General features: G+C 44.0%; 1 protein-coding gene across 1 annotated transcript in view; it reads right to left on the reverse strand.

The window, feature by feature from the left end:
- The window catches only part of KNDC1 (kinase non-catalytic C-lobe domain containing 1), a 757,927-nt gene that overhangs the window by 556,753 nt on the left and 188,600 nt on the right, over nt 1-12,574 (reverse strand). Inside the window, exon 4 of the mRNA XM_086922530.1 lies at nt 8,834-8,980. Within this exon, the coding sequence (XP_086778656.1) occupies nt 8,834-8,980 (147 nt within the window). The remainder of the gene's footprint in view (nt 1-8,833; nt 8,981-12,574) is intronic.

A 12,574-nucleotide genomic window follows, 5' to 3' on the forward strand; every position in this document is an offset into this window, starting at 1 on the left:
TTCCAAAAGCATGAGTCGTCCTGCATTCCGAGTACCCTTTTGAATTTAGGGGGCAACAAAAAAGGTAAATAAGCAACTCAGAAACTGACAGATTTTTAATGACAAAAGTCAACCAACCAGACATTGAGGTAGGCCACAGTTAAGGCATTAGGACAGGGTGTAATGGATTCCCCCACAGCCCCGATGGTGAGAGAGGGCCCTGCACTTCATATTCCCAAGGGGGCCCTTTCGCCCTCAACTTGTATTTGCTGTATTAAGAGTGATAAACGGACATTGGGGCATATTATCAACAACTAGCGATATTTATCGCTAAATAAGCTTAGCGAATTGTTTTTATCGCCGCGCATCGCCGGATTTTATCGCAGAGATAACGTGCTATTAGAAACATTTATCTCCAAAGCGATAAAACATCCGGCGATAGCGGCGAAATGCGTAAATATCGCTGGAAATCCAGCGATATTCAGGCATTATCGCTAATAGGGTCTTAGCCTGAATATCCACCTCCCATTGGATATACACGCTAAGAACTGGTCTGAGCAGGCATTAGCGTCAGCGATATTCGCGTTTATCGCAAATTTTTTGGTCGCTATGCCTGCTTTGATAATAGGCGATAGCGATGTTAGCAACTGCTTTCAGTCGCTAACAGGTTGGGTACGCCCACTTTGCATGTCATTAGTGATAAATATCGCTGACATGCAAAGCGGGCGCCAAACCACTCGCTATCACCTAGAAGCTATCGCTAACTGATGTTAGCAACAGCTTGATAATAGGGTGATGAAATTTATCACCGCTTTGCGGCCGAAAACGGCGGCAAAAGCGGCGATAATTTCATTTCACCTGCCTTGGTAATATGCCCCATTGTCCCTTAAACAATCCGATGTTTAGTGCGCAGAGCTTCTCAATGCTTGAACGCTTAATAAAACAAGTACACATGATTTCTAGAGCGAATAAAAAAGGAGTGGAAGCAGAGTGCAAGAAGCAAAGGAAAACAGGAACAAAATGTGAATGTTTAGGCAGCAATTCTTTGTGCAGGTCTTCGGTTGCGATTTAACATCACTGCTTTTGATGTTATAGACAGTTAGCAGGCCTAAAGATCCACAGCAACAACCACAAAGGAAATTTCAATACACATGTACCAGGTAGATTTTGAGTATGGAAGGTTAAGACCTTATCCGTAACAATAACCGGGCAGAGTAAAGAGAGGCAAATGCACACAATTTGAACTGTGTAAAATAAGGCCCAAAAGATTAACATGGCAGTAAAGATTGCAGTGCTAGGGCTGGGTGTGAAATGTATGGAGCTGGGGGCACAGAGTTTGCAGAATTGCCCCTGGACGTAGGCACAGTGCAGGAAGCAGGGGCTCCCGGACCGCCCCTTGACGCCTCCGATAAGTCTTGCAGCTGGGGATGCAGAGTGTGCAGAACTGCCCCTGGAGGTGGGCACAGCACTGGAAGCAGGTGCTCTGGACCGCATGTTGACACCTCAGACATGGACTTGCAACGGATCAAGTTGGAAGTAGGCACCAGGTGGCCATGGATACAGGGTCTGTAGAGAGGCAGGAGAGCTGTGTGCTGGTTGTGTTTGGGAGCAAGAGCGAGGTAAAAGGGAGAGAGCGCTTTCAAAATATGAGATTGTACAAGATTAACCTGGAAGGATAAGACCTAAATTGAAACACAAACTACTAAATAAAAGTTAATTAAAGAACATTACTATCCATCGGCCCTGCCCCGGTATTATGTGCAGCAGTCTGCCAGCCATACCTTCACTGTAAAACACACAAGGTGGTGGACGGAATATTGCACATTGGCAAAACATTCACCCCCAGTCACAGATCTGGGTTTAATCCATTGTTATTTTGCTCACCACACCACCCCAGTTCAGACATGGCCATATGCAAATCAGTCTTCACCCTGTGCCTCTTGGGAACAGTCCAGCCCGAACTGCCAAGCCATGTCTTCCCTAGAACGGAATCAAGCATCCCAGGACAAGTTTCTGTCTATCAGCCGCCATCAGCCAGGATACCTTGACTCCAGTGGCGTAGTGAGCACGGGACCCACTTCTGGGCATACCCTTCCCACATAGGGTGATCAGCAAAACACACAAGGTGATGGACGGAATGTTGCACATTGGCAAAACATTCACCCCCAGTCACAGATCTGGGTTTAACCCATCGTTATTTTGCTCACCACGCCACCCCAGTTCAGACATGGCCATATGCAAATCCGTCTTGACTCTGTGCCTCATGGGAACCGTCCAGCCCGAACTGCCAAGCCATGTCTTCCCTGGACCGGAATCAAGCATCCTAGGACCGGTTTCTGGCTATCAGCCGTCATCAGCCAGGATAGCTTGACTCCAGTGGCGTAGTGAGCACGGGACCCATGTCTGGGCATACCCTTCCCACATAGGGTGAACAGCAAAACACACAAGGTGATGGACAGAATGTTGCACATTGGCAAATTAACTGCTAAACATGCGAAATACATTTAACATTCCTCTAATGTCATGTAAAGGTTTCCTTCTACAGTGTTAGATTCGTAAGCTTCCGTTGCACCCAGTTGTGTTATTTCAACATGGACAATCCTTAGTTGCTCCTTTATGCTAATGTAGACATTGTGCTTCAGTGTGGAAGAGCAACAGCTAACCGCGGCTCAATGTGTGGTAATAAATAATATGCTCTTCTTAATTGGATCAAGTTTATTAGCATGTTATAAAATCAATACTGCTCCCCGAGGTAAGCGTGTTGAACTACATTGTTTGTGCTTTTGGAATGACAAGAGTCTGATCAACATCAGACCGTTCTGCTTTGTGTACTTCATTCTTTGTTTTTACTGCATCTTTTTTGATAACCGATCTTATTGATTTTATGAAATCGCAGCAAAAATAACACCACCAATCAAGGCCACAGTATGTAAGACAAAATATAGACGGAAACACATCACATCCGCATGTAAAGCTGACACACATAAAGAAGGTAACTACCGTCCAGCTCCAGTTAGTATTCGCATGATAGAACCCCCCTCCTTTTAGTCCTCCACCATCCCCACCCTTTTCCTGCATCTTATACACAGAGCGACTCAATCCATGCGTCCTCTGGTCCAACTGACAAAGGAAAGGGGGGAGCTAGCTAACCAGCACACCAATTATTCCCCTAATGGTTTATACAATGAACACTACTGCTGAAACAGTGGGTCAAAGTGTCAATGTCTGTACTTCGTTTTGTCGTATTTATTTCCTTTCTCTTTCAGGTTGCTTGGGGCCTTTGGTTCCACTCTAGAGTTACAGCTCCCACCCGTGTTCACTGCACACAGTCCGGCTCCACTGTGAGGCAGCTAGAAGGTGGTGACGTCATACATGATAGAGATGATAATCTTTCATTGCTTTGAGCCTCAACACTGCCTGAACGGTGACTTCAATGCAAAATGGCGGCAGAATACTGCTGGTGGTTGGATGGCACTTTTAGTTATACGGATTTCACTGTAATATTGTGGGTGAATGAAATGCTGTCCCTCGGCACTCATACTTCAGTGGATTCCTGTGCCTTCTGGACATTGAGTCCTGGCTGAACTGTTGATCTTTTAAGGTGTGGGAGATGCATGCACGTGTTTACAGAGGATGCATCATTCACTGAAATGTTTTACCAGCTTTTTGACTTGTAACCTACAGGTCACAGAAGGATATCTGCAATTAATTCATTTACCCACTGAGACACCTTACTCAAAATACAAATCTGTGAGCGCCACCAATGCAATGCATTCCGTCCCTGCAGGCCTCTGTGGGATTGTGCTTGTAAACACTGCTGCTTCATACCGTGCAGGTGCAAGGATGGTTAAATGCGTGCATAAGTAATATGTGCACAAGTAATACAGGGTGCCTTTTCTAAAGACACTCAGCTAGGAAGTATGAACAGACATATGCCAGGCCCAAAGCATATCCCCAAACTTTTGTGTTGCCTTCCCAGTCCGCTTGTTACAACTATCCCCCAAAAAGCAGAGATGCTCAACATGAACACAATTGCTATTTCCCCTGCTCTCCACCTCTTGAGGCCAGCAAAGCTGTTATGTCCTTCTAATACTCTATGAAAAACACGAACAAGTGAAAATGCCTGTGTACATCGCCTGATGTTAGTGACTGTGCTGCTAAACTAAAAATGTTACCTCTTTATGTGTTTTGTAAAATCAAATATCTCCAGCAAGTTTGTAATGCACCAAAGTGCATAAACAGTAATAGCTGCTGATTTTCATAAGTTTGGAAAACAGTAACACCCACTGTAATTCATTTCACACAAAAAAATAAACACGACCATAGAATACCCTATTTTTGATTCGTATCACATCTCCGTGGACCAGGTTGTCTTTGTATAGTAGGTATTATATAGAGCGGCGGTACTCATAGTACAGCCCGTGGGCCAATTACGGCCCCCCAGACCTACCCTTGCGGCCCCCATGAAAAACAACAGCAGTCAGGTACTTGGCGCCATTACTGCTGTTGTAATTCCTCGGGGCCGCATTTGCCAAGAAGAGGTCAAAGGGCCATGCTCAGACAATTAGTGTCTTGCATGCTCACTTGTGGACCCCGCCCTCATCTGCCATTGTGAGGTCATAGGCTTGGGTCACGGCAGGTGAGGATTTTAAAAGAAGACACGCAAGTTGCTGCCTTTCTTAATCTACCCTTATTTATTGCGAGTGGTTTTGCATATCTATTCATTTAAGTGAATGCGACAGTAGATGGCGCTGTTGTGACCAATTGTGAGTTAATCAGCTTAAATGTACTTTTTATGCGAGTTTGTTCTCCCGGAGTTAACAGGCAGGGCTTTTATTGGGCCAAGTGCTTCAAAGCAGGTGCTGAGACTGGTAGCTATAAGGGTTCCATTTTTGCCTTCAGGGTGGAAAAAAATATATATATTCCCTGGGTAGCAGCACTACTGCTCAGAAAGCCTTTGTCAGTTCAAATGGACATACTTTCTTTCATTCTTTCAGTCTCATTTCAGACTTGAAGCATTTTCAATATTATATTCAACAAAGCCATCGTTTTTGCTTATTTATCTTACTCAACTAACAACCTCTTGGGTCTCCATTTTCGCCCTTAAATAAATCTCAACTCAACAGCAGCTCAAAGCCTTTGATGTAATTCCAAATAGGCAATTATTTTTTTTTTTTGAAAAACCTTTATTGTAGCATTAAATAAAAATACAAGCAGGGGCCCACAACCGCAGGGGCCGGCCGCTAAACAAAAGTAAGACCCACTATATCACGGTACGACACAGCTCATCAGCCGACAACCCTGAGGTCCGGCAGCGATTCAGGATAGAACTTGTATTACAACGCACAACTAAGTCACAGGATGAGACAGAGGTTTCATTTTATATTATCTAAAGAAAGGATCAGGCGCCATACAATCAAACAGAAGAATACGGGGGACACGGCCAGAGACAGGATATGCACATAATAACAGCTATAATGGAACATTGGCGCCAAAGCATATGGATCGGTGTAAATGACAATACAATATACGTTCTATGTTGTGCGCCAGTTCTCAGGGCCTGCCCACCCGTTAATCAGGATAACGTAAAAAGCATGAGCACTAAATACAAGTACACAATAAAATTCCGAATGATTCGCAAGCTATACTGATCCTGTAAGGAAGAAAAAGGGAAGGAAGAAAAAGGCCATAGAAATAAAAAAAGGCAAAATAAAAAAAACCTCCAACCCCCTACCCTGCACCCTTGCAAATGGCTACAGCCTAACCCCACTAGCAGCGTGCCTGTCGCCCCTTCTAACTAAAACCCTAAAAGTAGGAAAAAGAATGGAGGAGGGCTTATCTGTATGGGCTCCCAGCCCCTTTAGTCCCCCCGCCAGAAACAGACACCCCCTATCGCAAAAAGATAAAGTATGACAACCCTTATAGGAGAAATTAGGGGGCACCGTGATACACCGCCCAGCCTAATAGATCAAACAGTTGCAGGTCGAACACCCGTAAAAGCCACTCCAAACCGTCCCGATCTAATTTATTTATTTATTTATTTTATTTTTGATATTTAATAAAGCGCGAACAAATGCCTGCAGGCGTCTCGGCGCTGCTACTACTGCAGACTTCTCCACTACTGAGCTTCTGGTAATTACTGATTAAACAACCAGGTTTTCAGTTGTTTTCGGAATGACATGAGAGTGGGGCTGGTCCTGATAAACTGGGGGAGTGTGTTCCATAATTTTGGTGCCGCAACCAAAAAACGGCGATCTCCCCAAGTGACCAACTTAGTACGGGGTACCACCAATTCGTTAAGGTTGGAGGAGCGGAGTGGTCTTGAGGGGTTGTATGGAATTAACTGGTCTCTCAAAAACTGAGGTGCTTGTTGATGCAGTGATTTGTAGACTATGCATAGGGTCTTGCATTTAATACGATTTCTAATGGGAAGCCAGTGATAACTTCTGATGGTATCGGTATGATCTTAACCTTGACCCTTCCAAACCAGCACACGAACCTCCCCCAGTGAGACCCAAAGGCACACAAAGGAGTCATAGAGGAGAAGGAAGTCATCAAGAATCAATCCATGGCAACTCGTAGACAGTGAGACCACAAGAACTTCAGACGCAGAAAAACTCTCTCTCCTAGATGGACGGTCCCAATGTACCTTGCCCCGGAGTCGTAAAGTCACCAAGAAAGGAGAAGACGACCACATAATGAAAGAAAAGTCAACAACAAAAGTCTCCGGGAGGGGAACGCCTTTCGATACCTCCAAAGTCGATAGTGATGGAAGGTTCGGCGGTACACTGACGACCTCGGGAACACCGTCCTCCAGGGCACCATCCGATGGTTTCAATACTTGCCTCCTCATGGGGTCCTCCCACGGAGTCAGAATGGCCGCGGCTTGAATGGCTGCAGATTGCTGTTCCAACAGTGAGGCAGGGTCCGGTTCCACAAGGAGCATCTCAGATAGGCGCGTATCCAATTTGTTCAATAAGACATCCATATGTGCATGAAACGCCCAAATCTCTGCCAATATTGACCTTAGCGATGGCTCAAGCGCCGTTCGATCCATAGTCTCACACCCGACCTCCCCCGGTAAATCTGGCATCTTCGGGGGGGACAAACAGGATCACGAACGGGCAGATGCGGAGGGTGACCAGTCTTTATTTGCAGCCACAGTCAACCCGGTTAATGCCGCAGGCCAGAGACCCCGACCCACCGAACCCCGGCGGGCCCAACACCTGGTCCGCAGGACGGGGACCCCCACCCACAGTCAACAGCAAGCAAAGTCACTGCTCCATCAATGCTGAGCAATAGAAACAATTGCCGCGAAATTCGGGCTTGAAAGAAGCCTCCACTCCGATTGACTGGACCCTGCCTGGGTCTCCCGGCCGATGTTGTTGCACTGCAGCCCGGCTGTGAAAGTACTCGAGGCCCCGGCTTCCCCGCTGGAGTAGGCCACAATCTTCAACTCGATGCAACTTCGTCAAACCAGCCGATAAAAATTTCCGGATTTCACCATCGGGGTGCAAAACAGTTCATTCACACAGAGGCTAGGCGTAAAATCAGGATAATGTACAGGATCTTGTGGCGGGATACGGAGGTCGGCGGAGCCGGGAGCCTAAGCAGCCATCTTGTTTGCCAGCGTAGCTCCTACCCCAAATAGGCTCATTTAAGTTTTTTCACAGTTTCATCATTTCAGAACGGAAGCATTTTCAATGTTATATATTATATACAACAAAGCCATAGTTGTTACTTATTTATCTTATGCAACTAACAACTATTGGCAAAGCCAATAGTCCTGACTTGTTGCAGGTATTATGTTACTGGTTGTATCTCATATATCTGAATCCAATGACAAACAGCAACATACCAGTAGGGTGGCACACTATGATAAACAAAGATTTGTCTTTACATGTTTTTAAGCCAACCCCTTAATTTTATCAGTCATGGCCCTTTGAGAGAACCCTCAGGTTTGTCATCCCACTAAAAGCCCTGTAACCAGGCAATCCATGTCAGTTATGTGTATATATCACTGTAGTTTGATCTAAAAATCTATTTTTAGGTTCTGTTGCGTGTCAGTTAATAGCAGAGAAATACTGCTATTTAAAGAGAGAGAGAGACTGACCGACTATGAGAGAGTCTGACTGAGAGGGAGTCTGACTGAGAGGGAGACTGACTGAGGGAGAGAGACTGACTGAGGGAGAGAGACTGACTGACAGAGAAAGAGACTGACTGACATAGAAAGAGACTGACTGACAGAGAGAGAGACTGACTATGAGAGAAAGAGACTGACTGACTGAGAGAGAGACTGACTGAGAGAGAAAGAGACTTACTGACAGAGAGACTGACTGAGAGAGAAAGAGACTGACTGACAGAGAAAGAGACTGACTGACAGAGAGAGAGACTGACTGACAGAGAGAGAGACTTACTGACAGAGAGAGAGACTGACTGAGAGAGAAAGAGGCTGACTGACTGACAGAGAGAGCGACTGACTTTGTGAGTACGTATAGAGCAATGTTCGCCCATTATTTTTGGATCTCTGTAAAAACGGGGAAAAAAAGCAATGTTTACCCATATAGGCTCCCAGGTCAGGGAGCATTTAAGTATATGTGTTAACCTTCCTTTTAGATAACAGGTTACCACGAGTCTCAAAAGGATAACTTATGAACCTGGCAAGCATACTTTCTCGATAAGATAGCAATTAAGCTACTTCCTGATAGAATGAAGGAATAAGAGGGTGCCTAGTTCCACATTTCTAACTGACCAATGGAGATTTGTGCAAGCTATTTTACTGGAACCCCGTATGCACAAAACCGCTAATACTTTTAGGACTCTTTCAAATATATTTTTCAGAATATTCCTGTACCTCAATATCCGGCCTGTTTGATGGGGTCGGGTCTTGCATGTGTTCCAACAGAATCCATACATTACGACTGATCTCTGGTTCCACCTCCGGATCCACCACGTATTCAATTGCTGCCTGGAGTGTGGCGCCTAAGGAATACACATGGGCCTGCAGAAAAAAAGACAACACCTATTGTCATTTCTAGCAATGTACTATAAAAACACAAGGATACAACTAGGACCAAGCATGAGCATTCCAGCCACGGGAAACTCGGATGAACGATATCTTTAATTAGATAGTAAAAACTCGGCTCTTTCCAGTGAGACACATTTCCATCCCTGCATTCGTTCTCTCATCCTCAACAATGAAAAACACAACAGACCTCTTATAAATTGCTGCGGGAACTCGGCATTGATAAATTCAGCGCCTGAAATTACTGACATCTGTGAGTTCAGTAATTCCAAGAGGTAGAATTAGGAGACTATTACAAGTTTTCCCCGGGGGAATGAGAAATTGACAAGAATATTGGTGATTATATATCCATTTCTTCATATAATTCTGACAGTCTTGGCACGTGTCCACACACACTCGAAAAGTGCCTAATGAATTTCCCCAGGGTGCTGTATCCCTGCATTTCATGTGAGCCTGAATCGAGCTGAAACCTCTGCGTCTGCCCAATTCACTAATAGAACAACACTTGTAATGAGGGTTAAGGTGTTATATTCTAGTCCTAAAATGCCAGGTAATGTGGAGACAGTAGCTTGAGAAAAAATAAGGTCTAGAAATGTCTGAGTATGGAAATTGGAGCGGTGTAAATTGTGCTCTTTTAACTATTTCACTACCAAAACATGAAATCAATACTTTCAGCCGGCGGCCCTAAGCAACATGGCCAAGTTATTCACAGGATAGAGGGCCAGCACCAGGTTCATCAAGGGGGACATTTCCATGAACAATTTATTTAAGAACATAATACTGATGGGAAATTGGCTTGAACTCCATACAATCTGCAACATTTGGAGCTAATTATTAGTGACTCACCAATTTACATAGCAAACACAAGGAGATGATGGACGGAGCACTAAAACTTTTCAGACACTCACCCCGAGTCACAGATCTGGGTTGAATCCATCATCATTCTTTAGCTCACTTCACCATTACAATTCAGACACAGCTATATGCAAATCAGTCTTAACCCTGTGCCTCATGGGAACAGTCCAGCCTGAACTGCCAAGCCACGTCTTCCCTGGACCGGACACAAGCATCCTGGGACCGGTTTTGAGCTAACAGCCCTAATCAGCCAGGCTAGCTTGAATCCAGTGGCAAAGTGAGCAAAAGACCCACATATTTTACTGACTTGGCCGGTATCTTCATACCAAGACAGGTAAAAAACACAGGAAAGTCATCAAACCCTTTGAAATATGAACTTAAATGCAACAAATAAAAGATGGAACACATCAAAAGAATTGTAGAGTAGCATGATCTATTCTTAAATAATTTTAAGCAAAGGGAGACAGAACTGCTGTGTTAAAAAAAGAATGTAGAAGATTTCACACAAAGTTTAATAGGACCACAAGCCCACCACATGTATGTAGTGTAGGAAGAATCAACAATGATCTCAGTGTACTTTTTTACTTCTTGGGGCGCGCCTTTCTTGGTGTGGCGGTGTCGTAAACTCCTTCCCCCTTTCCCATTCACACCAACAAATTAGGAAGTGTTAGTCAGCAAGACAGTCCCCTCAGAAATATAAATAATAATAATTAATCATAATAACTGCAGCAGATGCTGTAGTGCAGACTTGGTCTCCTGCCCCTTTGGGCCCCTGTGCCATTGCACCATTAGTAGCTCCTCCTCTACCCATTGATCAACAAAATGAAAAAATATCCCAGCCAGACTTAGAAGATACATTTTACTAACACTTACACAGTGCATCAAATGTGAACTTGAACCCTTTGTGTGAGAACATTTCTCAGAAATAGACCCACCCTCACCTCTTGTCTAACAAGTATTCCTATTAAACCTACCGTCCGACAAAGATAGATATTTTACTACATTTATTGATATATTTTCACTTTCTAAAGACAGCTATCCCTGCTTGGGTCCTGTGTCACTGTTTCATAGATTCTGAAGATCTGAGACCAATTCAGGTTTCGTCTGCAAAGCGCTTGCACTGGGATTGCGAAATCAATTGTGTTTAATATAAATCTTAAAAGAGGCTTACATCTCGCCCTTGCTTTTCATTGGTTTGTGTGCTTGCCACTTACATTTCCTCTGTTTCTATTGGCTGTAGCAAACTATTTCCTGTTGTTCCTCATGTGTTTCTCCTATCAGTCTTCCATGGCCCATGTACTGTTTTCATCTGCTTTGCTGGAACTTCGTTTAAGCATGTCAGCCCCTCTGTCTTCATTGTGGGAAGCCAAATACTCCAATCACAACACACACTCTCCAGCACCCCTGGGACCGAAGCAGGCACCCACTCTATTGCTCATTTTTGAGCAGCACTCACTAATCCCCTTGGGGCCAAAGCATGGACCCACTATGGCACTTCCTTTTTGAGTAGCGTACTCACCTGCACCCCAGGGGCTGAAGCAGGGACCCACTCTAGTTAACTGTTGCTTTGCAGTATTTTGCTTTGAACACCATTCTTGTGAAAGCAGCGCAGTGTGCATGTTAATTGGCTACAAAAACGTGAATCAGGCCCTAGGGGTTTTGTTCAAACCTCTGTATTAGGGTCAGTTAATTAGTGAGAAGGACAGCTCTGAGAAACCAGTGATTAACCTATTGTTAGCATCCAGTGTGAGGTAAGACAGTGGTCTGGAATGTGGACCCAGAATATCATGTGAGGTAGGAAGTGTTTAATTTTGAGAAAAAGCATGTGTCATTGGGGTACAAAATAAAGCACTGTCAAGCCAGCTGAAACCATGTTGTTTTCGTTTTTTCTATGTGTGTTTTTCCCTCATCAGGGCACACCCAAAATACGAGGATTTTGTGGGGAAGGAAAGAACGATGAGCACATACATATTGTTGAGCCACTGCCCTTGCTCTACGCCATCATCAGCATCTTTCACATTTATAGCTTCAGAACTAATAGGAAATAGCAACATCTACCAAAAGCCACTTGCTCCCTCCCCCCTCAAGCTACATAACATTTAATTTTCCTCAGCCATCTCCATCACCATTAGATAGATTTTAGATTTAGATTTATAGATTTATTTATTTGAGTGATTGGTCTTTTAAAAACAAAAACCATTACACCAATGACATTTTGTAGTATCCTCAAGTTGTATGTATGTTCTTGTATCTAGCTGCTCAGCCCAGTATGAGTGTTCTCATTGAAATCTTAGTGTAGGTGGAATGTTGGATGCATGATAGTTTTAGTTAAGGATGGGCTGTGTTATATGTTAATAAAACCTGCCTGTCTGCCTCATTCCGGTGACAGGTACACCTCTCTCATTTTGTTATTTTAAGCTCTAACAAAGCAAAAAGAGCTATAGAGAATGTTTTTGTTTCTTATTTCAAGAAATATTTATTGTGAAAGGTTTTATTTAACTCGTATTTGAATTTTGTACACTCTTTATGCTTTTCTACAGTATGCTTGTTTTTTTTTAAATGTTAACTTTAAAGGTGTGGTTAACATAGGGGTGGGTTTACAGTCCCATTTCCTTTTAGGAACATGTTTTCTTTTCCTTAAAGTTGAGGAGGGTTTTAAGTCCCAGTACCCCATTTTTTTACAGTAGTTTATCCCTGTCTTGGGATGGGGATGGG

This window comes from Lissotriton vulgaris, chromosome 5, assembly GCF_964263255.1.
Source record: "Lissotriton vulgaris chromosome 5, aLisVul1.2, whole genome shotgun sequence".
NCBI classification, from domain to species: domain Eukaryota; kingdom Metazoa; phylum Chordata; class Amphibia; order Caudata; family Salamandridae; genus Lissotriton; species Lissotriton vulgaris.